Genomic DNA, 26,690 nt, shown 5'->3' with positions numbered 1-26,690 from the left:
TTTGCAGAGACACAAACTTAAGTGATTGTTTTTGTTAGCTCTGAGGCATGTTTTGCTACTCCTTCAGCAAGTACTCCTCTCATTGATTAGGACTTGTCACACTGAGGACAGGTGTTAGAGAAATCCACTTAACTGGCTAGTAGCATTTACATTTTCGTAAGGTATAAATATGAAAAATAGCTGTAAATCCAAGTTTGCCTAGTTTAACTTCTTTTACATGGAACAGGTTTGAGAAGCAGGTATGTGCACTTGCAGGACAGAAGGCCACACTGAGAATGCTATCCCAGGACCTAGCATAGAAAGAAGCTCACACCTCAGGATTTTTTTCTGAAGGGAGGGTAGGGCTATTACCTCTAAGTTTGTTAAACCATACCAACAGAAGATGGTTTAGAGACTTTTTTTTTGGTACATTTTCTTAAAAGCTGGATCAAACCACTGAAAATATTGGAAACACATGTTTGATGGGAGCACGAAGCCCATATGAGCAGAGCTGCTTAAGGAATGAAAACGAAGCTGCATAAGTAAAGTCAAGTGTATGGCCAAAACTAACTCTGAGGAATTTAACATTCTGGTCCAAATGGTTCAGAAAACACAAAACCTACCTCTCTGAGCAAAATTTAAAAAGAAAAACAAAAAACCAAAAAAACCCTATTTTCTTTTGGTCAACAGAAAGATACAGAGCTAAATGTTCTTTGCTTCACTAAGTAGGAGGAAAAAGTTGTTTAGGGCACTCGCTTGCACTTTCTTGGAGTGATAGTCCAGAAACAGGTTTTGGAGCGAGCTATTCATCGTGTAACTGTTTTTAAGCACACAATTAAGCAGCACATTTCTAGTCAATGGCATGATTGATTTCATTAAAAAATGACAGTTCCTGCTAAGCTGCAACAACATGAAAAAATTGAGAGCATGCTTGGGGGTGATCCCTCTGATAGCCTTTCCAGTATCTCCATGACATGTTCAACACATTTTGAAGCCTGCTCCTGGGCCAGGTCTTGCTTCCTGCTATGCCTCAGTTTAATCTACTGCAGAGAAATAATCCAGAAATTGTCACAAGTGAGGAAAAGATTACAGTCAATAGTTATATGCTCATTTATACAGAAAGATAGGAGAGTGAGGAGGAAATCACTGAAGCACTGGTGCATCGCTCCGTTATGGATCTTGTAGATAACATTCAGTAAATACTGTTTAGCCAAGGGTACTTCTTAGCAAATAGAGATAAACATTTTTAAAGCATGGAATCAGTTGCAATGAAGCTACTTAGATGTTTACAAGATTACAGCTCATATTGCTAATAAAACGCAGTTCTGTGCCTGCAAGTATTCTTCACAGATAAATTTTTAATCTTTCATGTTATTTTTGGATTAAGCATGAGGTGATCCAATAGACAGACATATTTAAAATAAATCCACAGTTTGGCTAATTACTCACATTACGAGAAGTAAAAATTTAAAATACTTCTAAGCCTTTAGAGCATATTGCTTTTTATAAACAAGCATGAATTTGTTCATTCTTCAAAGCTAAATTCTCAGACTTAGGAGTTCATTACAATGCTAAAATGCACAATCCCTTCAGATTAACAGAACAAATTAATCATAATGGAAGAATGAAAATTTGGATTAATTTACAAGTGCCTGAAATAGAGGCTGATATTCAAAAAAGTAACATACTTCCCTGACGTGAATTCAAAAGTTAAACATAATTTAGCATATTATTCTCGCTCATTTAAAAGTCATTCCAATCAACAATTTATTAATAGTAAATAAAGACATTCTAGTTTAAAGCCAAACTTCCTTGAAGTATCTAATGACAGGATGTAGGCTTTTCCCAAAAATGTTGCACAGCTCATAAATGGAAAAATTACAATTATATGGCAAGATGCAATGCAGAAGAAAAAAGGGAATTATGATTATTTCTTCAAGTGTGATTATACAAACATTGCTGTGAATTCCCAAGAGTATCTATATGAAAGCTTCCCAAAAATTCTATTTTCCATTTTCCCTTTACCTGCCAGTCCTACCACAACTGAAGCTGAAATGTGTCAAGCTACATGTTTCCAAGCTCACATTGCATCAGCAGTAAGAAAACTTGTGTAATGAGAATTTCACAATTCGAACAAGTATGAATAAACAATAGAATGCAGGACTCTCTAGCTGCTAAGTTAGATCCACAGCAATACTAGAATTGCTAGAATAAAAGTAGGATATTAAGAACAGGACAAAAACCGAGAGCACCCATTCTGAGGATAAAGACTGTGGCATTCTTTGCAAGAACTTCCAGAAAAACAAGAATGAAAATGTTCTGTTTGTTGTCAAGGTAGTGCAGTTTGAACTACAAGTTATAAAATTCTATCAAGTTAAACTTGAAATCCAGCACTTCTATTAGAAAGACAAAACTTCAAAGACTATTTATTGAAGTTCTAACCTCAGCACTCCAAAATCAAAAGAATTGCTGATAAAAATCATGCAAATACTACCTGGTCAGCAACACTTGCCCTCTTCTGCACGTGTAAGCTATTTCCTTTTCATACTTTAAAGTCATGAGCCCTATTAAAAGACTCAATTTTTTCCCCTTTCCAAATCAATGTCTGTTGCTAGATGGGCACAAACTTAACTAAAATTACACAAGGAAGCTGAGTAGTAGTAAAACACTGTCTCTACAAATCTGAATTTAGTTTGTTGGCAGAACCCTAAAGCAATACATTATTTATGAACTGCATGCAGTTACACGTATGGATATTTTACAGATTTAATATAATGGATCCAATCATTCGGAGAGATCGCAAGAACTCAGATTAAAGCAAGATGTCACATATCATATTAGCTATAAAGCCAAAATTTAATGAGACAAGTAAAGGTCAGAGAAGCACACTGCAGCTTCAACTTGATACCCCTACACTCCTTGTTAAGCATCACAACTTCAAACATACAGAAAAACTAGAAGTTAGTATAAAAGGATAATTCTAATGCCAAGCAAACAGCAAAGTTAAACTTTGGTTTCTATTCCAGAAACTAAAGGATTGCAATTCATTCTCCTCTCTAGTCCTCATTTTCCAAAATATTATCAAGCAGTTTTTAGTGGCTGATGCCTGATCAATTGAAACATCATCAACTAAGTCATCAATATGTCTTATTGGCAGGTCAAGAAAAAAAATCAACCCAACAACTGTGTCTAATAGTAATACAGAACCTTTAGGAGCACATCACCTGCATTTTTACTGATTATCTGGATTCCATCTGTTTTCTGTATTGTACTGCAGTCAGGAAAGCCCTTTTTTATTCCTTTTACCCTCTTCCCATTCTTTACATTGGTGTCTCTATTTTTCCAGTGAGTACTAAAGTCTCAATCAAAAAGATACTTCAGTAAGACTTTTCTTTAAGACCTTATAAGTACTCAATCTGTCGTAGTTATTTTGCAGGTGAACAAATTTACATGCAAGAAGATTAGAGTTGACAAAGAAAGCAGATTGGTAAGAAACAAGAATAGGGCAGTGAGGGAAGGTAGAAGCAGAGCAACACTGGGATTTTTATACTGTCTTTCTCTTTCCATACTACTTATTAACTTTTTTCTCAGTTTTGTCATTTCTCTCACATTGTCTCCACTTTCTTCACTTCTTTCTGTCACCATTACTCGCCTAATATGAATTAGTATTTCTGAAGCATAATTTGCTGTTAATTTAATCTCATTAAGGAATGACCAAACCGTTGTCTCATTTATCTTTTCCATTTTTATGCCTGCTACTGTCATTTCTGGAATATATCAATCACTTTTCCCCCTGCCCCCTTTCATATCATGAGTCAAGCCATGATAATAATGATTCCCCAACTCTTTCCAGGATCAGTTGAAACAACATTTAATATTCCAGAAAACCTGACCATGAAGAGCTTTAGTACTGCCCTTCAATACTTTTACATTGTTCTTGGTACTCCCTTTCACCATTTCCAGGTATTTTTAAGAAACATTCTTGTACTTATAGAAGTGCTTATATAACACACTTTTCAAGAGTGTGATATTTCTGAGTTTCTGCCCCTTTGTCATTTCTCTTCCATCCTCTCAATGTTTATCCAACAGTCTTCTGTATTTCTTCTGCAACAGAAGAATTTTTCCTTTGCTCTTTCCTCTCCTTTTACAGAGTTTTCCCTCCATTGTACATTGGAAGCATTTCTACCCAAAAACCAACCAGACCAAAATCTTTTCTATTGTTCCTCATATGTCCAAACCTTTCACTTTTTCTGACCCTGCTGAGATACCCTGCCCACATAAAGTCTGCTTTGGGTACTTGACAGGGCCAACCTTCAGCTTTCTGATTTTCATTATACTCTCCAGCTATTGTTCAGTGCTGCAGAGTGCCACACAGAGTCCTGCTCTCATGCAAGACAACATTGAAAAAACATCAAGATTCCCTTTCGTACCTTACCAGTCAAATTCCTCTTTCACAGCTGCACTTCACATCTTCCCTTTCCTTTTTCCATGCTAGAAAAAGCCATAAAAACTAACTCTGCTCTTCACAGTTTAACTGCAATTCTGGCTAATTCTTTGTAAACTTCTAAAATCTTCACTTTCTTTTTAGCTGATGCTGCTTTAAATTTTAGTTCCAAGTCCCATGATTAAAGCATCATTTTCTTCCCAGTTTTCTTTGTAATTCAGAACTTCTTCCTATTGCTTCTTTCTGTATCATCTCAAATTCTTCACACATGAAAAATACAATATTTCTATGACTTTTTTTTTTCTTTTTTCATAAAGAAATTACCTTACCCTGCTCAGAAACAGAGAGCATTTCTTGACTAGATGACACCAACTTTGCAGGTACAAAGGAAATATCCAAAATATATGAGCACGTGTAACAGATGATGATGTGCTCCTCCACCATGAGCAGATGATCACCAGATGATCACCAAACACCATAGAAGCAAGCATCTGACAGGTTCATTTTCCCTTTTAAAACATCTTCTATACTCTAAAGTTTTCCCACCCACTGCCTTTGGGTATTTTTGTTTCACCATAATGTTACTTTTCTGACCCAAAGGGGGTCTACCTATCTGAAACAAACAATTCTATAACCTTGAGCTGCTTCCTAAGTTCATCCTCTTTTTTAATCCGATCTTTTTTTTAGTTGTGCTTTTCCTATTACACGTCTTAGGAATACACACTTCCCACTCAAAACAAAACAAACAACAACCACCAACCAAATAAACAAAAAAAGTTGCCAGACTTCAGGGCCCATTTTTTCATTTCCAACCATTCTACTCAGTTGCATTTCACTGCAGTCAGGCTTCCAAGGATGCCTTTCTTAACATGTCATTATTCCTCACCAACATTTAAACAGCTGGAGCAAACTCTTTTAGGTTTTATCTCTCATTTTATAGCACACTTTTCCAAGCTTTTCCCATAATGTTGAGAAATTAATAAGAACTGTACTCTTAGGATTTCTTCCCTGCTTCTCACAGAGAATCCACATTCACTCTGAGTGTGGCTACCTCAGCACTCTGAACTTATTATTTGTCCTTTATTTCTCAGTCATGAGATAAACTTCCTGAAACAGTGTTTACTACTCCCATTACTTTCAACAAATTAATATATATATATATATATTTAAGTTGGCTGTCTTCAAGGTTACTTACACACTCATTCTCTCCAATAAGCTGATGAATACTGCAGCAAAAACTCTTCCAGAATTTCTAATTTACTTATTGGTTTACATTTCAACTAGTTCTTTTCTATCCTTGCATTTTTTTTTTCTTCTGCTAAAGCTTACAGAATAACAGCTTCTTTCAAGATTTCCAGAATTCATCTTTTCTTCTCTCTCACCCATCTCTCTTTTTCAGATCTTTTAGTGATGTTATGTTATTCATGCACAACTGTTTAAGTTTCAATCATGTTTGAAACAGAAACTAGGAGATGACAAACCTTCTGGAGACAAATACAATTCCAGATGGCAACTGGAGCTGAATGAGGCTCCCAGCTTTGAGCCAAGATAAAGGAAAAGTTCACTGACAAAACCTGATCAGTGTAAGAAAGGCACACTGATATAAAAATACCTACATTTCACTGAATTAAATTTCATCTATTTCCTTGACTCTATATGGATTCTGTGTACTTTATAATTACTGAACTATACTTGAACTGATAGATTAATGACAGTTATAGAATTAAACATAGTTTACTAATAAATTAGCCAATGCCACAGAGGTCACTCCGGAGCTCTTTGAACACTTCAAAGTTTAGAAACACTGAGTTTATCAGAGTTACCAGAAACAAAAAATTGGCTTGACCCCATGGCTAAAAAAGAAGTTCAGAAAATTGACTATAGTTTAAAAACATAACCATTTCAGAATGACAACATTATATACATTAACACATATGCAACTTTTTTTAAATCCAAAATGTTTTTCAAGACATTAGGGGTTTCAGAAAATTAAAACTTTAGTAAAGAAGCAACAACTATTTTGTAGAAAGGAGCAGTAATTATGACAGTAATTTTTTTCCTTTTATTGGGGGGTGCAACCTTTATTATTTTTTTTTCCAAATGTACATTTAATGCTATCTAGCAGTCAGTTTAAATTATATAGGGAGCCTTAAATTTAATATGCCAGGATCATGAACAAGAAGGTCCTAAGTATCACTTGTGTACTTTTAACTAGAATTTTTACATCTCTCAAAATATGAAATATGCACACAGGTAGATGCTTGAAAGCGGTGTGATGGAAAGTATACTTCAGTTATAGAAAATCTAATATACCTGAAACCAAATTCATCATTACTGTTGTTCACCATACCCATAGCCAGAGACATTCCATTGTATAAAAGAAAGTTTTATGTCTTTTATGGACAAACTTTGAAGTTCTTACAGGATAAATGTGGTTAGAATCATGGAACAATGCAGGCTAGACAGGACCTCTGCAGTTCTCCATTCCAACGCACCAGTCAAAGCAGAGATAGCCTCCAATTTAGATGTGCCTGACCAAAGGATTCATCCTGGTACATTATCAAAATCTCCAAGCACAGAGACTCAACAACTTCAGTGTTTAACCACTGTCATCATGACTCTTCTCAGTGTAAGATTCCTAACTGCAGTTAGTGACTTTGCCCTCAGCTCTTCTCCTTCCAGCACACATCTCTGACAAAAGCTTTTCACTCCTGGTAAACTGGAGCTGGAGCTGTAACCTTAGCAGAACACTTGTGAAAAGACTAAAAAGCACAACCACAAAACAAGTCTCATACAACACTATCAGTATAGGCTGAGCCACAGAATCACAAGCAGCTGCTCTGCAGTGCTCATTACAAAACAGACAACACAGAGCAGATTCCAACACAGCACCTGAAATTATCAGTAACTCATTGCTAAGGAGAAACAAACCTGGGCCACTTTAACGGAATTTTGAGTGGAACCACCAGCATGATATTCTACTTTGAACTTTTTCACAAGTTCTTCGAATCTGTTAAGAAAAAGTAGAGAAAAAAAAGTTAAACTGTGCAATTTTTTTTTTTCCAAAACAAGTCACAAAGATTAGAAGTAGATGACATCACATTACTTGGAAACAAGATATCCACATACATTGACTGCTACGCATAATGCAAGCTGGAAACATTCCTTCAGAGTTTGTCCAAATCACAATGCAAAGCATGCCATCAAATTGAATTCTTCACCTAAAAGTTACGAGTGGAGTAAACAGTCGGAGGGAAAAAAATTATCTGGAGCATAAGCTCAACTGCAATGAACTGTGAAACTGGTAAAATACATGCTTGAAGAAAGATGACATAAATGAAGATATTCAGATACTTATTCCATCTAATTAAATTTTACATTCTGTTTCTAGCTTAAGAGAGAAGATTGAAGAGATCTGGTGCCTAGTTCAAAACTAACTTAACCCAAACAATAGTGTTATATTTTAAGATTTCATATGAAATAGTATATTTTGACAGGTGAAGAACGTTGATAAACAAATCTAGCCGTATGTGAGAACACTTGGTAACAGAAAAGGTGTCTCCAGGTAAACTTTCAAACCCTTCAAGCCATACTACTATGAAAATATAGAATTCTCTGTCAATATTCAGTAGTATATTACTAGAATACTAGAACAAATATTTTAATTTTTAACAGTAGTATCTACCCTTGTATTTCAGATCACACTTTCTGGTTAAGCCCTGGTGACTGTAAGGCACTGTTTGCTGTCTAGGATATGTTACAGCTCTGATCAGAGGATAAACCATTCAGGAACAATCTCCTCTCTGGCCACAGGCTCTAGAAAAGGGAACTGGAACGAGGGACTTATGGAGAATGCAGTGTGGCTATGCACAAACACTGCATCATGCCTTTAAATCCCAAGCATACTTCAAAATGAAAGGATTAAACAGCAGGATTAGCAACGTAAGGACATGTTAGACTCAGAAGGACTTCTGCAGGCAAGTCAAGGTGTTCACTGCAAACTTTGCAGGTCTGAGGTTGGAAATATCTCCATTCCCCCAATTAATAGCACGTATTTGCCTTTAATGCCTATTAATCTTACCTTCAACAAGCGACGCATGCCCAGTTCAATGTATTCCAATATATTTTATTGTGCTTGCCTTTAGCATCTTTTTAAGGAGTGACACATCATTTCAATCACACTGCCAGTGGAATGCTATCTACCAACCCTACCCTTTCCTCCTCACAACCCCAATCTTCTTACATGACTTGAACAACAGCTTTGGGGATAGATTTGTCAAATAATGACTTGTTTGGTTAAAAAGGTTTTTATTTTCAATACCATCTTATTAATTAGAGCATTTTTCTTTCTACAGTACTTTTCAGTTAAAGTGTTTGAGTAATGAGCTACTTACCCCTAGCAAACTACCAATGGGCAGACAATTAGAAAGAATCAAGAACTAAATTACTACATATGCTTTTCACAGTTATCCACACTACTAATTATCCACCAGTTCTAAGTCAAGAAATTGAAACCTTAAATGATAGCAAGTAGTTGAAAGTGGGGAAAAAAAAAAACCAAAACCAAATAGGTCTCTTAACAATTGGTTTTCAAGCAAAGACAAACCATCGTGAACCAATTAAGTATTCTGGCAATTTTTTTTTTTAATTTAATTGACATTTTGCCTTTTCACTCAATTTGAGTATGTACTGTGCAAATTACACAGTTATTTTTTGTATTCTTGTGTATCTATAAGCATGCAAGTTGATATTTTAATTCTTTTACCTAAATGAACTTCCAAATGTTTCCATGTCCACATTATTTGATGGCATGTTAAACCTTGTAGACACAGTATACGTCAGTTGAGCACCCATGTAAGCAGCTCTAGGTCTAGGTAAGTATGTGTTTAAATAATTATTTTGTAGTTCAAATGAAGAGTAAAATAGGCACTATCTGAATTTGGAGGGAAAAAAATTGAAATTGTCATAAAATGCCATCTGTATTTTAAAATTCAATTTCAAGGTAACAGCTATGTAATCTAATAAATAATCTGAAGAAATTACTTTACAATTACTTAATACAATAAGACAAATGATAGTTGTGCTACTTCAGATTGAACATAAAAACATGTAGCTCCCTTTCTTCAAGTTAAGCTGGTGAATTTAACATCTCTAAATATCTGTTATATAAAACATAATTAATTCATACAGCTGCAAGAAAAGTAAATTTTGCTGGTCATTTTCCATGACACATCAGAAGGACAACATAAATTCTGTTGGTTTAATCCACAAGAGCCTGAATTGCATCAAGAATGACCTCAAAATTCAGAATGCTCAGTTTTTTATGAAGATGAAAAGTCAGATGGACATTTTTCCAAATGTCAGCAGATGGCACAGGCAGCGTGGGAACACAGCCTTTGTCACTGTGTGCTGCCTGCCTCACCTGCAAAGAGAAGACTCAGTCCAGCATGCCTCAGAAACACGGCGCTTGCTTTTAGAAAACCTTCCTCTGAAGGAAGGAAGTTCAACTGTAGAAACTGCTCCAAGGCTCAGGAATGCTGAACAGAGCTGCTGTATGTGCTTCACAACTAAGCTCTTAGCACACTTAGGATAAGTCAAGAAAATTAGAACCTTATGAGCACAATGGAATATTATATGTTTGCTTCATGTTCTGTAGTTGCTGTTTTTTCTGAGTATTTCTAAGGCTGTTCTGTATCTGAGAACTGTGACCCTTTTCCTGACCTTGCAACATACCATTATCTTAAATAACAGAACAATAAATCCCACAATCGGCACCATATAAAGGGGCCCCTATTTTTAGTACCATGAATTTGTCCACCACATTAAAGCATATTTTAACAAAAATAAGTCTGCATTTGCAGCAGCATATGTTTTCAGCTGTGATACTGCTGATCACCTCAAAAGGGTATGTTAATGTTTTGCTCAGTTACAGTAAAAGCAGTAACACTTCTGTCAGTTGCTTTTTTCCCCTTCTTCAAAAGAGAATGTACTCCTAATTGGACTTAATAGTTAAAGGTGAGGCTGTTTGCTAGCCTCACCTTTGACAGAATTAATGGCTATTAAAAAAATTATAAGGTGGTAGTAGAAGAAGCTATTACACAAAGAACACAAACAAGAATGAGAATATAATCTGCCTTTTTTCTTAACAAAATACAGCTCCTTACTTTAGAGGAGGTGGAGGCTGATCTTCAGAAGGCACAGACTCTTCTTACATATGCCATACCATTACCTCAAACTGGAGACAGCTGTTAGAATTTCCCCCCAGTAAATATCACTGCTGACAATTTCACCACCCTGTTTGTCTCTCAGACCCCAGCATCACTAGCCACTTTGTCTGTGAGCTCTTACTAAACTATGTGAAAACCTTACACTATTCCTTCTCACAGCACCCCTTAAAAAGCATGATTTACTGTACTATAGAGAAAAATGCACTCGCTGTAATATCTAATCCCTTCAGACACCTGCAAAGAAGATCTGTGTCAGCTGCTCCTCTGACCAGCCCCTGCCTCTCACCCCAGCTCTCTCCCAGCCCCTTCTCAGCCCATGCAAGCAGAAGTCACTTCTCTACATTCTCGAGGCCCTGCAAGGTGTTATGCACTGAACATACCATCCTTCATTCAGTACTTGCAGATTTACAACAGCCTCCAGGCACAAAGCTGTCAACAAAAATAGCTTTTCTCTCACTAACTCATGATGATATCCAATGTCCAGTTACTAGAATTTTCTGACTATTAGCAAAACTACTTTAAATCTTCCTTCAAACTATCTTTCACCATAATGTCATAAAAAAGTCATCAGCAAGGCTGTGTGATTTCCCGAGGCTACTCTCCAGCCTAATAACTGGCAATCCTCTTGTGGATCAATACCCATCTCTCGTAACTTGCTTTACACACAAATTCTGAGGGTTTTGGAGCTGGGACTGTCTTCTTGTTACACAGCAACAGATACACTCATGTTCCACCACGGTTCCAAAATCAGACTGACAACAAAAATAAGCACATAAAACATTCCCAACAACCAAAAGCAAGCAACACAAGGCAGTGGAGCTACACTATGGAAAACTAAAGCAATTCAAGTAATGCTGTTACATTTTATGACATAATTTATATTAAACTATAAAAAACCCTTTTTGAAGAGTAAAATGGCCACGGAATACCAGTCTTACATTGAGAGTGCATCAGAAAAGAACATTCCTGACGCATATGTCAGAAGCTACTAATCTGCAAGAAATAGATAAAAGTAATCTCTTGTTTTTCAGCAGGATATGTTGCCCTGGATATCTTTTGATATATCTGCTTATTACCTAAGATGTACTCAATAGCACACATCAGCAGGAGCTACACATAAAAAAATCACCTGCCAAAAAACAGCTAGAGAGAAAAGTAATTTTTTGCCCTTTTGAATGACAAATAACCAGATAATGACACCTAAGACAAAATTCAGGTTATTTTGTATAACAATAATAAAAGTATTTTCACTGGATTGTACACTTTGTTTGGTGTTATAAAAATCTTCAAAACCACTAAGATGGAAAGCTCTTAAATAATCAATAAAAGGTTGCAAGCTGCACATAAGTCTGTAACTCCTTTTCTTTAAAGGTATGTTGGGGCTGGGGATGCAGCCATTGCTGATACCTCTAAGACAGGGAGGTAGACAAAGATTTGGTATGTTTTTAAGGTATTGGATGAAATTTAATTAGATTTTAATTAAAAATCATAATTAATGGTGATTCTGACACCTTTGCCAGATATTTATTTTTACTGGCAAGAAGCAGTCATATTAAGACATGGCAATAGCTTTAAATGTTCAGCTGTGAGGAGAACCAGACAAATACGCTGACAGTTAGATGTTTGATCCTTTTAATTGCATTTTTTTTAATCTACTTAAATCTTCAAATTAAGCAACCTGTGTCCAATTGCCTATGAAATCACTCCATAAATTAAAGAAGAAAGTATGTAAGAGAGTGAGAATTGTATTTTACAACTTGTGTTAGTAACACTAAAAGCTCAGTAAAACTACAAGAACACCACCAAATATTAGTTCAATTTTTAAGGAAATCCTCAAGGAATAAACCAACACAAACAACAAAACAATGCCAAACCTGCATCCTGATTGTTTTGCAGGGCATGGCAGAAGTAGTTATGTGTACATCTGGACCAGCCTGTCATCTGTCACATTCTCAGTTTCATCACAGCCTGAGCCAGTGCCAGAACAATGCAGGCAGCCACACCGCCAGGCAGATGGGGCACATGTTGTTGAAAGACAACCTTCCCTGGTCAGTGTTAGCAGGCAAGCTGAAGCCTTCATAATTTCATCCTAAGAAAAATCTAATTTACATTTAAGGAAAAGGTCTAGTCTTGTCTTAAACATGATAATTAAATCAGAGAGTATTATTTTTAAACAGAAGTAGAAAGGAGAATATTTTAGAACTAATTCTGTGGGTAAAAAGAAAAACAACTCATATATTTTAACTTTAAATATTTCTCTACCTTAATTGTACCACTCTCTGTTCAAAGTTCAAACCCTAAAAAGGATAGTTTCATATATGAACAATTTCATCCCTACTCTTTGAGATGTAAGGAATTAAGATTGAGATGCAGGTATAATTGGTTGCTCTTAAAATTGAACCTGAAAGAGCAAAAATCCCCTTTTGAAATGAAGTACAATCATAGAGGTACATGAGAAAACTTCATAACAGCTGCTTGGCAATGACTGACTTTATGCAGAGCTAGTTCTCCTTATTAGTTTGGCACAGAATTAAAGAGCTTGGGAATGGGTAGGGGAGTAAAGGGAAGAACGAAGCATGCTAAAAAGGAAGTATTGCAGACAGGTTAGCACCACAGACATACAACACAACAGAAAGCTAAATTTGTTAGGAATAGGACTGCCACAATTGAATAGAGCAGATCATCATATTTTTCTCCTTTATTTACTAAAGTTCACAGAACGGTGACTCTTCATGGAAGCATTTACTGCTGCAAACTAGAATTTCATATGAAGTATTTTCCTAATCACCTCATCCAAACAAACACCAAATGAAAAAAGCCAGTAATTCCAACCAGGTTAGGATTATGAGTACCAAATGTTAATATATGAAAGAAGAAAAAAATGCATAGGCAAATTGCAAGATTCATAGCTTTGAAATATTTTACCACAAATGTTAGTGAGACTGAAAAAAAATGCACTTAAATGTCAGTTTGATAAAAGCCAAAAGAACATTTTCCACATGTGTTTGCATTTAGGCATATTGAAACAAGATGGAAGAAGTAACAGTCATTCAAATGTAAGGTTAAAACATCAGCTCTTAAGATAATGATTTAAAGAAATTTCTCTAAGTATTTTTTTTCCCCAGCAGAGGCAAAATTATGCAAGTGTTCTTGAAAAGCCCTCCTTTATTCCAGATTATCTGGATATCTTCCTCCACATTTTCTCAAAAATATGTATGATTACACTCAGAAGTATCAGCCACAAGGCAAGTTTTCCTGTTGGAATTCTACAATGGTGTAGGAAAATGAAAACAAACAAGCAAACAAATCCCACAACCCCCACCCTATACGACTAGATTATTAAAAGATCACATTTCTGACTCTGTTTGTAAACACTACAAATACATACACTATAGATACACAGAGCCCCTTTTCAAACCTTAAAATCTGCGTATAATATATAATTTCTTTAACATCCCTCCCTCTATTAAGTTCCTTTTCAAGATATTTTAAGGAGTTTCATATGAGGACACTAATCAAGAGCACTATTAATAAAGAAATTCTGTCAGTTCAGCAATTCACTACAGTTGCATGCTTTCCTTCCACTGCCTTTTTGAAGGAAGACCTTCCAAAACTACAGCCAAGACTCAAACATTTTGTGGATACACCTAGGGATTTTCACCATAGTATTTGCTGCAAAACACCTTAGGCAGAAACAGCTCTCTGCCCTTATGCATAGCCAATAAGGTTCAAAAGGCATTGCAGGCAGGGAAAAAACAAAGTAGCATTTACCTTCTTCATCCTTGCATGCACCAAAGTCTGTTCTGGAGCACTGAGGAGCAAGGTCATTTCCTTTGTTATTTCTCAGCAGCATTACATTTACACTTGCTCCTGATGTTCCCAGTATACATCTGGCAGCTTGTGTACAAGAATACTGCTTCCAAAGAAACTGTCATTTTCTGTTTGGGTCTCAGAAGTAGCATGGGAAGAATATGTGCTTTATGAGATCTAACAGTACATTTTTCGTGTCCAAAATTACTTGCTAACTAAACAGTGAAAGGGCAAGTTGTTTATCATATTACAAAGTAGTAAACTTAATCCTTTTATCATCAGTATCTTTGATCTACAATAAAAATGCAGGAACAAAAGTAAACACTAACTGGTTTTGAAAGTAAGAATAGATTTACAAAATTGAAAGCAAATCAGAGATCATAATCGTAATTATGCAACAAATATAAGAGACTGCAATAGATGCTTCCCACTTGGCACAGTGAAGACCAGGTGTTAACTGTCAATAAATCTTTAGTGAATGCTAATTGAAACTGCTGTTTCACAAGCATCAACTTACTCCAGCTCACATCAAAGTGAAAACTTGTTTAACTGAATAAAGTATTTGCCACAAATATTTTAATATTAAAAGTATTTAGTCATCAAGACCTCTTAGACTGTATCTTTGTTACAATTTTGATTATCTAAAGCAGTGCAAATCATATTAAACTCTAATGAACTGACCAAAAAAAACCCAACAAAAATCCATAGACACACATGGCAGACAGAAATGTTTTACCATAGAAATTTCAGTTTGTACTTTGATCTGTAAATGCATAAAAATTGTAAAATATGTGTTAGGTACAAAGTTTGGGTTCTGATTTAGAGACTACAAGATATTAGAAAGTTTTGCAGAGCTGTTCCAAAACCAAATTATAAACTAATTGTTTCCATGCATCACTCAGATCAAGAAATATTTAATCTAAGTAACATTCTCTATTAACACGAAATCCAACATAATGGTGACAGTTGTTAACCACAACCTAAGCCAATTTTTTCACATTACAATAATATAAATGGCTCACGTCAATGCAACTACACTGCTAAAACATCTCTTTTTCTTTAACCCTTTTGCTATTTTCAATTCTTTAAATTACTAGCCAGTTGGCACATTTAAACCAGGAAGACATTGAAAGAGATCAGGAGATATAAGAAGACCAAGAAGACAGTATGCATCCAGTCTAAGCTCCCATTAACACGCAGTGAACTGTTATCATTTTCCTCATGGACAAATAATGAGTGCAGAAAACCCTGAGCACAACCATCAGTAAATACCAAGAGATATTTCCTGTTTAGTTCTCTTCATCCTCCCTGTTTCTCAGTACAGCTCTGTCTCCAATACACATTAAGACAGTCACCTACGGATAGCTGGAAAAAGCTTCCATGCTACTGCAGTTTAATTGACTGATACTTACACAAACTTACCTATAGGTTTTGATCCTAACACTCCTGTCCACAGTGTAGATACTTGCCAAACTTCTAAAATGTCAAATAATTTATCTTGGCTAGCCCAGTCCAAGCCTTGTGGGTTAATTAAGAGCAGCACACACTGGTAATAACAGAATCACTATACTGGATTAGTTTAAAGCATTCTGTAGACTGACCACAGCAATATGAGAAGATGAGTTAAAACAATACACCCTGAAGGGTCAAAACCTGCTAATAATGCAAAAATTTTTTATCTCAATAAGGTAAAAGAAAGTATTCTTTTTTTCCATATTCCATTAATAAATCAAGAGGAAACCCAAACAGCTAAATAACCAATGGACAGTGAAAACAATTAGCTATAAAGGAAACATTATTTTGCCACAAAAGAGAAAGGACTCTTTAGATGTGTAATCTGCTTTATAAGAGAAAGATGTGTAAACAAAATAAGGCAACTGTACATATGGTAAATGGCATTAGAAATACCAAAGATGACAAAAGACTTGATACTTGAGCTATTCTTTAAAACATTCCCTTATAGAATAGGGCTTGGGACTCTTTTTTTATCCTGATATTCAATAGTTTGCCCTAAACGTTTGGCTTTTTTTAAACAAATTAATCACCTGCACTACCGAAGTCTGAAATTTCAGTAACACAAAAACAAAGCAACCAGATCAACAGCTTTGACTAGTTATTCTTACATTAAGTTTTTCACTTGAGTGTTGATATTTTTATCTCCGAAACAAAGCCTCCCATGCTATATCAACACAAAACCTTCAAACCTTTGGGCAAGAAGCTGAAGGAGAGACTACAAATTGCACACAGGAAATTAAAAAAAAAAATGAAATACAATCTTCAGTAGGGAGAAAAGCCAAGATGCTAGTTAATCCTTAAGAATAATACAACATTATAATGAATTTGGAGTTCTCTCAAAGACACAAGTACTTTTTATAGTGCTCCTCTACTCAGGAATCTTTTCAGGAGATTCCTCTAGAACTAGGTAACACATTCAAATTTTAGAAAGTCTATGATGTTCTGAATTAGGAAGAGACTGTATTTTCCTCTCTATCTCTGAAAGGTGACTGTTTTCAATTAACCTTCTTCCTCAAAAATGTTTCACTATTATACCATTACCAGGCTCTTCATAAGTCTTCCAGTTTTTGAGATTTTCACATACATGATAATACAATAATAATAATAACAGTGAGTGCACGTGTATTCTTGCTGGGAGATTAGTCTCCATTTCAGCACATTTTCTAGCTGAAGTTTTAGTTACTTGACAGAGTATCTCCTGCAGAGATTAGCCTATTATTATTTGCTACAGACCCTCTCTGAAAGCAAGCCCATTTTCTCCAGATGACTCATTAACAAGCACGACAGAATGAAGTGTTCCAGCCTGAAATGCCAACAGCTAAAAATAACTCATCCCACAGCCTATGACAACTCAGTCCATCTCTTCACTCCATAGGCACAATCTCAGAGGGTCACCTTTTGGGGGGGCGGGGGGGAGAAATTAGCATATGCAATGAACTGGGCAGAGCAGGGGAATGCACAGGGGCACCAACCTAACAGAACAAAGAAAAAAAAATCCAAAGTTACAGCAAAGCTACAAGGGGACAGTATAATTTCAAAAATCAATACTCCAAACAGCACAAAAAGGCTAATTTCACATCAGAACAATTAATGGACTGAAAGGAAAAACACAAATAATTGACACCAATAAGACAACCCTGAGTTTTCCTCTGAAAAAAGTAATTTTGACTTTCCCTGTCTGCATGCACCCTGCCACTACACCACTAATACAACATGTTTGGTGACACCCTGTGTTACTCTTCATATACTTATTAAGAAGGTTATGGTCAGCTGTTAGGTTGCACAGAATCCCACCAGTTCTTTTACTGAACAGTATTCCTAAAAGACAGCATTTTGTCATAGGAGATGTGCATTAAAGAATTTTCTTCCACTCCCAAGAAGGCTACAATGAAGAAGGAAGGAACTTGCCTTCTTACCCTTAGGCCTGCAAAAAAAGTAATCTCTCTTTATGAAGTACAGAAATACATTATGCACCGTGAAATCATAGGCTAGCTTATGTTAGAAGAAGCCTTTAAAGGTCAACTAGTTCAAGCCCCCTGCAATAAGTAGGGACATCTTTGCCCAGATCAGGCTGCTCAGAGCCCCATCCAACTTCACCTTGAGTGCCTTGGAGGATGTGGCCCTTTCTCCTGACCCCTTCCAACAGGTGTGGGTCTTTGCTGTGCTGATGACTCCAGAACTGGATGTAGCACTCCAGGTGAGGTCTCACAAGGGCAGAATCCCCTCCCCTAACCTGCTGGCCAAGCTGCATTTGAGGCAGCCCAGGATGCTGTTGGCTTCCTGGGCTGTGTGCCCTCCATAGCTGGCTCATGTTCAGCCTTCCATCTGCTCATGACCCCAAGCCATCCTTGGCAGGGCTGCTCTCAGCCCTTTCACGCCCACCCCAGCCTGGATTGATAGCAAGGGCTGCCCTCATCCAGGTGCAGGACTCTGCTTGCATTTGGCCTTGTTGAAGCTCATTAGGCTCACATGGACCCACTTCTTGACACAGAAAATCCCACCTGAGTACTCAGCAGCCACACACCAGTGAAGGTGAATTTCTTTGTCAGGAAAGCCACTGAAACAAAACACGTGTGTATAACTACCTGGTAATTAACTGTCTCACAGTTACCACTAATTTGATAATAACATTTTCTTCACAAACCAATTCTTTAAGAAAAGATTGGAAAAAATGGAGTTTAATGGAGAAAAGAAATGTCTAGAAACAATACGGACAGCTGAACAATGACTCCTTAACACAAATACTTCCTAATGCTTGCTGTAGTTCACAATCTTTCCCTCCAGTCTCAAATACTAGTAATTAATCCTTTGAACTGACTGGATGTGACCATAACTACGTTGTTACATAAAATCAAGCAGAGGAAGGTGAGCTACTTCAGCTGTTGGTCACCATTGCACACTGCTTGATTACTGAGAATATTTGGGTGTATCACACTGATGTTGGTGTGGCTGAACTGCTTGCAAAACCACATTTGTACTTATGCCCAAGGCTGGCCAGTGTTTGCCACGCTACAGGAATAGTACCCAATTCAAGCAAGCTCAAATGTAGTTTTTGGTGGCCTTGTGAGATGATCCACAGGGAGCATTATTGAGTAGAGAGCTTAAAGATAGCGTCACTACCTCCAGATTGTGGGCAACTCCCCTGTAACCTTGAATATGCCACTCTGTTCATGCACCAAGTCAAACTTTTTCTAGCAGTGACTTAGTTGTGACATAGGAAGAATGTCTCCAATTGTGCAAGACTATTTCCCTCTCCAATTTTTATTCATTAATTATGCAAAAATAGTAAAAGTATAAAAGCCTCCCTACAAATGCTTTCTGACATGAGAGAATACAAAAACAGGACGCTGAAAAAGCAAACATATTTATCTTCTCTCTAGGTAAGAATGACTGAAGGTTTTCTGCAGCAGAGCCATTATTTGTATCAAGACCATATACAAATCAGTAGCAATGGAAACATATCAAAAAACAAGTTGAACAAATGTAACTTACATTTTCTCACTTTGAAGTAAGAAATTCAAACAAAATTTCAACCAAGGTGAATTAAGACCAACAATTAAACCAATTTTATATATTCCATTTAAATCCTTCAAAATGTAGGCTTTTAAAAATATGTTCTTAACAGGTTATAATAAAAGTCACAGTCAAATAATAAATTTAAAATCAGAGTCTTCAGTTTTAATAAGTAGTTTGGTATCATGGTGAACTCCAATTTGTTTGCTTTTCCTGGTGAGTAGGAACAAAGCGGCTTTGAATCACAAACAATGCCCTGCAGTCAGTAAAACTCATGAGGTATTAATTTACAGTTTCATCTGTGATCAGTTAAACTGAATGTGAAATCTTAAACATCTTTTAAAAAACACCACAAATAGCTCAATAAGATATTTTTGCAACACTGCTTTAACAAAAACCATACATTATTAACTATTATTGTCAAAAGAGAGCCAAATGAAAGTTGTATTTAAAGCCTGCATTCCAGTAGCGACACAATAGTGAAAGATGCTACCCTTCAGTAATATCTAAGAAGCTGATACAGAGGTAACCAATACAGTCTTCAAAAATCACTTTATGGACTTTTAACTCATACAATAATAATAGAAGCAAAAGTAGTATTAAAAATTAAACAAACCCCACCAATTATCAGAAAGAAGTATGTGTGTGCACATACATAAAACCCATTGTACATATGTGTGCATGTATTTCAATCACAAGCCAAACACTTGGAGAAAAAAAAGAATCATGTGAAAATTATAGAAGTTACACAGAAGACCAGAAATCAATCTTCAAGGAGATTCTCCAATTCTGCTGTACAGAATTTTCACTCTCTTTTCATTCATATGCACATACCCCATCTTCCACAGTGTATGATGCTTTATGCACAAGGACATCTTGTCATTTCAGAATCACCTTCTGTTCCACATTGTACTCTGAACAGTACTACATAAAATAGTGTATGATCATATTGTCAAAGACCACTGGCATGGAGATACCTGCTTGCTATCAAGACTAAAGAATTTAAGGCAATCATACTGCTGACAGCTACTGTCACCTTAGTGGAGAAGGCAATAACAGCCTGTATACATGTGGATGGTCAGTTTTACCATAGAACAAACCAAATTACTTCAAAGCACTTTCAGAGATAATAAGGAGGCACATCCACACTGAAAATACTCCAAAAAGTAAACCCTTATGTGTCATATACAATCATCACGTTGTTACAGGAACTGATATTAACTATGCATTTGTTAAATTAACTTGTAGAAAGAACAAGTCCATCCACAAAATGAAAATATATCGCCAGACAAAGATACACCCTGAAGACATGAAGTATTTAACATTCAGATAAATTTCCAAGACCTTCTCTTACCCCCTTTTTCAGTTTTAAATGCAACAACAGAGAAATCAGACTTTGCTGGCAAAGATTATTAAGCTAAATCAAGTCCGTGCAAACTGAAGAGCTCTAAAAGGATGACCTAAAAATCTGGAAAAAATGAACTGAAGCTGCTGTTCATCTGAACACATGATTACTTTAATATGCTTTAAACTTTTAGGACAAGAAAATGCAGCAGCAATGACAATCAAGGCATCACATACTTCAAGTCAAGATTTTAGAAGACAAATAACTCTATTTTCCCAAGCCCTTAATGCAAACCATCCAGATTTAAGAATTTAATGTATGCATGTTATCAGTAGAAATCTTGAATGTGGACAAACCAAGAGCTTATACAGGAAAAGAAAGTAAGTCCTGGTCATGACTTTTTTTGTTCCTGAACAGGCAGAATCACAAAAAAAGGTATTTTTTCAAATCACTTTCTTTGCAAACATGCATTTATCCATAACAGCAGGCCTGAGGATAGTGACCATTATCCATGTGTTCTCTGATTCTTGGTGTTGAGTAATAGTTTCCAAAATATTTTTCCCAACCTAATTGTCTTCCTGCTTTTATCTCCAGCAAAGATACACGAGAACTTAACATACTGTCCTCTGAGCAAGAAAATATAACTTCATTTATTATTCAATTTAATTCCTACCTAGTATTTTATTAAATACCTGTTCAACTCACTATTTCTTAAAGTCACAGAGGCTTTTTAAGTGATCTCATCTGCAGACCTTGTTTTGTTAGCTGGGCTGCCTCTTCTATTTGGAAGAATTTTCTATCTGGCTGGTTAATGTCTTTATTTGGGAACCCTCTTGGAAACCATATTAGTTCTGTGTGGCTTTTTACTGTTCAAGGTAACTGCACCCTGCAACTCAAACTTTTAGAGAATCTCCAGATGGCAGATTTCAGTCATTCTTAGGCCCTGCACAAGGAGAGGGAAAAGAGAGCACACAGATGGCTCCTTGCACACATGTATGCCTCACCGGTAAGAGCAGCAGATAGGTCAAACTCCTATCAAGAGTTATATATGGATAAAGCCTTTAAAAGTCTGAGCAGAATTTACACATTTAATTTGTAACTAATCATTTCAATAACATTAGAAGTGAGGCAACTGCCTATATTAGATAATTAGGTATAACATTCAGAACAAGCACCATGAGCTGCTTAAATCTATTATATTATCAGTGGTTTCAGCTTGTAACAATAATCTGTTCACAAAGAACTAGTTTCAGTTATACTTCCCTCAGGAAAAAATTAAATCTTCTGTAACACATTATTGATAAGAAAGTATTTATGTACACTATTTGGCCTAGTGACTTCCTGTGTTTCCCCTACTTGAATGTACCAATTTTTTGGTTAATACAGTAAATCTGTTGTATTAAATCTGAACCTGATTAATGATGCACTGTATCAAGCTAAGTAGAATTCAATTAGTGTATAATTGATTAGTGTGTAATTGGAGCAGAGCTCTAGATTTACCAACATTAATTAGAACAGCTTATTACAGATAATTTATGTTATCATAATATAAAACAGAAAATAGAAGTACTTGGTTTATCAAGAAAGCTTAACTTAAGATCAGGTGGACATCCTCAGATTAGAGAGCATACAAAGTAATGCCTGCAGAGCTCTTCAAGGCACGTAAATCATAACAAGCTAAGTCTTTTAAGGAAAGTTAAATTGCTGATTAACCTTTTACCCTGGATTTCCTAAGCAATTAGACTGTTCATACTAATTTACTATAATAGACCATTCTAACAGAAGAAGGTACATCTACAAAGCTGCTACAATTAAACATCAAATCCTTTCAGTCAGTACACAATATTGCCCGACTGAGAAGAGAAGGATGATTACTACTCTCAAAAATGAAAAACAAACCAAAATCCACCCAAAAAGACCCCAAAACAAAACAAAAAACCCCAAAAAACAAAAAAAAAAAAAACCCAAACCTTTAAGGTTAAAGTATACAAAGCACATGCATTTATTAAAGCAGTAGAGGGAAATAAGCAGCAGCAACTCAGCTACTAGACTCATCCATACTTGCTTAAAACTCCTTTGGATGGTAACTCCAGTCTAAACAGAAGTACTGCACATTCCCCTGAGTACACTGCCACAGTAATTATGTTCATTATCTTGCATGCTAACAACAAAGATATAATAATCTACCAGTGAATAATTCATACATTGTCAGGTCCCTCTATGATATTCACTACTAACGGCACCACTCACAATGCAAGTTAGAATGCAATTTTTTAAAATATGCATTTACTATATAAACAAAATCTTGAAGTGATTTTTACCTTCTTGGCCATGACCTTCATTTTTTCGCACTCCTGCTCTCAAATTCCGTACTGGTCTCTCCAAAATATTTTTATAAGTTAACAAGTAATCTAATTACACACATTATTTACTCACACAGTTTAGCACCAATGCTGCTCTCTGCATATACAAGGTATTAAGACTATAGCAAAACACAACAGGAATAACCAAAATTGATCATAATATTCTGATTTAGTTTTTGCACACTTTGGAAAATCAATTGGCACTAAACAAACACAAAATCAGTTTTCTCTCGAAGATAATAATGAATTAGCCCACGTCAAACATAACTTTGGCAAAATCAAACACCAAAAATGATGAAACTGATATGAAGTTAATTCAAAGCATATGTATCACCAGTACCCTTCAGCACCAAGAAAATATTTAGCAGAAAGAGCTGGTTCTCAGGCTCCCCTTGCACATATCCATGACCTTTAACAGAGGATGCCAGGTATGCCAGCCCTAGGAAACCTCTGGCTTCAGCAAGGCACAGCACTAACTACGGCACGAGCCCCCTGTGACAAAGGGCACCTTCACAAACCTGTGCCTGGCTGTATGCTTGGCAGCGTTAACAATCTAAGATGAGTAAGAGAAAGCTCAGTACAAAGACATTGAAATTCATTTGTACAAAAAAACCATTTAAAATTTAAGAGCACCCTGTGGATCAGAGGTCACAACTTAGAGGAATGAATGAACAAATAAACAAATGAATGCACTTCTTGCCATTAATTAAGTAATCCAAGGTAACAGAATGAAATTTTTCTATAACATAACAGTATTCGCCAATGTCACCCTCACTTGGTAATCTGCTATTCAAGTTGCTTGAAGACTGTTATACTCCAAGTTTGTGCAATTTCACTTTGTTTGATTCAAAACACAGTGTACATTTCCACATGGACTAACTGTATTTGCTGGCTCCACAAACTATCCACAGGATTGATAGTTTACCCAAAATATTATCACTCATTGTAATGGTTTAGAAACAAAAACAGCTCAAATTTTACTTTCACACACCTCCTCCAACTGTTGCTTCTCAGGGTAATTTCACTATCTGACACCTTCTCAAACTTTCCAGTATACTTCCTAATTTTCCTAATCAGCATCTTCTGAATCTAATATGCTAGCATATCATTCTTACTTATTACAGAGGAGAAGCCTATTATTTTCAAGGTTTTACTGAACAGACATAACCAAATCTTCCCAACCAAATCTTCAAAGCATATTAAAAAAGGAAAGGAAAGAAATGCAATTGTTAAATGTGTGATGGTATGTGGAAACACATTTTAACAACAACTCTAGAAATATTCAGGTACATTTGATTGTTAATAGGTTACAATGAAATTATTCCCTGAACAAACTGTGATAGCCCTCTTATATCTTTCCCAGCACTACTGTCACTCCATTATCTACTTTATTATACAAGTACTCATGCTCCAGTTGGTCTCTAAATAAATCATCCTCATGTAAGTAAGAGAAACTAGTTCCATTCTTAAATTATGAAATTTAGATCAATTTTCTGGCACTTTAAATCAATGTAACTAATGGTCCAATTTCAAATCAATTTGATGCATGTAATTTACAATAAGCATGCACATCCTTCCTCTGAAAGGCTAACAAATGAATTTTACAACGACCACACCATGACTATGATAGGAATTCAAACAAGTTAAGAATGCTCAGCTATAAAGTTTAAGAAAAAAAAAAAAATAAACAAAGCAACAAGAAGACACAAGCCTCTACCTCCAAACCTTTGAAACTTAGCACATGGGCAGCACATAAAAGGTCAAAGTGCTGCTCTTCACCACAGTGATCCAAATGTACTGTCTGCACTATCCAGCCTCTCTCATCCACACAAGTAGGTCATTTTTTTCATGCCTGGCCTATTGGCGATTTGAGACACTCTGGTACTTTTCCCAGAAGTTTAAGAATAGAAAACTGATGGCTCTCTCTCTCTGTCTCACTCAACAGTGATACAATAACAATATTCACCAGAAATTCCAGTTCACGGATAACTCAAGATCTGGTAGACATCAAAAAAACCTAAAACTATGACAGGCTGAGGAACAGACAACAAAAAAATTTGAATCCTGTACAATAGAGAATCAGGCCTCTGTGTAGATGCTCAAGTCTAACCTCAAAACCAAAGTCACAAAAGCAATCCCAAAGAAACAGCTTAGTAGTCTATCAGTTCAAGAAAACTGAAGATGATTTAACAGGCTTCAGAGCAAATAACAAGAAAATGAAAAGAAAAAGTAAACCTTAGAGAGGACAGTAGATGCATCATCTATCAAATTCCTCCTCCCTTCTGTCAAAACTCAAACCACTTTCTTTCATTTATGTATGTCAAGAGTCAGAGGGTGGCAACTCCCAAACAATGCTGCTTATTTCATTCACTACCTGGGTGGTACAGAAGCACAACTATTCCATGTCTTTCTTTTGCTACTCCCAACAATTTCTCTAAATTCTACTGCTATTTAATATCTGTGAATGCAATTGATTTTTCAAGCAGCTATTACTCTGACATCTTAGTATTGCAAATGAAATTAAAAATAGAAATGATACCAGAAAATCCTGAAGTGATGGTAAAGTCCCAATTACAACAGTTTGTGCTAAGCCTAAATGTAGAACATAAATTGAACTGCAAAAAGAGGAACAGCCAACTATTACAACTCCAAATTCAGTTCCTGAAGAGCAAGTTTTTTATAAAATCTTAACTTCATGAAAACACCCCTAAGCTAACAAACAATCATTATTAACAGAGGGTACACACATTCCAGTCCAGTCCTGATTTCTGTCTTTTCTTTAAAACCAACATTGGTTGCTATCCTTTTCCAAGAACAGTGTGAACTCTTCACCATGTCTTCACTTACTTGTTCTTCAAATACGATAAAAGCTTCAAATGCATTAACAGCTATGAGCTCAGCAGCAGCCCCACATTTGAAAGGTTTAACAACGCCAACATAAGCATGCAGATAGCTTGTGGATAGTACTGCACTGCTCCAAAAAGTCCAAGATCTAAAGCTCATTTCAAGCTCCTATACGTGGAGCCATGATAGAGCCAGACAATCAGCTGGCTTTAGAAGTTAGCCACACACTGTACGAGTGTTTCAGGGCAGCTGTCAGAGTAGCTCTTGCCTGCTCCCAGAGCCTGAGCTCACAGCAGCTGAAGCAGATAAGGCATGTTCCTGGAACATTCTTTTTTGTTTTCTCAAAAACAGTTCAGTTTATGTGCTCACAGAACACTCTACAAGTGAAATAGGGGAGACAGATGAAAACTTCAATTCAGAAGAAGAGGAAATCCAAACTAGATGCCAATATCAAGGCACCTCCAGAACACATTAGTTCAATCTGTCCAGACATCACCCAGACTAGCTAAATGTCTTTTCCTCAAAGGCTAATTCCCTGTTGTGTTTTTAGGATTACACATAACATCCATCTTCCCAATTGGTATTCCTGCATGTAATTCCAGTGTGTCATCTTAACTAAGCATCCTTCATTTATGTAATAATACTGACTT

At 36.1% G+C, this 26,690-nt stretch overlaps 1 protein-coding gene across 2 annotated transcripts in view; it reads right to left on the bottom strand.

Annotated features, from left to right (window-relative positions):
• The window catches only part of ADK (adenosine kinase), a 269,009-nt gene that overhangs the window by 191,292 nt on the left and 51,027 nt on the right, over nucleotides 1-26,690 (bottom strand). For both annotated transcript variants that reach the window (XM_062496355.1, XM_062496357.1), the window contains exon 4: nucleotides 7,355-7,433. In XM_062496355.1, the coding sequence (XP_062352339.1) occupies nucleotides 7,355-7,433 (79 nt within the window). The remainder of the gene's footprint in view (nucleotides 1-7,354; nucleotides 7,434-26,690) is intronic.

Source organism: Cinclus cinclus, chromosome 7, assembly GCF_963662255.1.
Source record: "Cinclus cinclus chromosome 7, bCinCin1.1, whole genome shotgun sequence".
Classification (NCBI taxonomy): domain Eukaryota; kingdom Metazoa; phylum Chordata; class Aves; order Passeriformes; family Cinclidae; genus Cinclus; species Cinclus cinclus.
The sequence above is the reverse complement of the archived record's forward strand: the minus strand, read 5'-3'. Positions and strand labels throughout refer to the sequence as shown.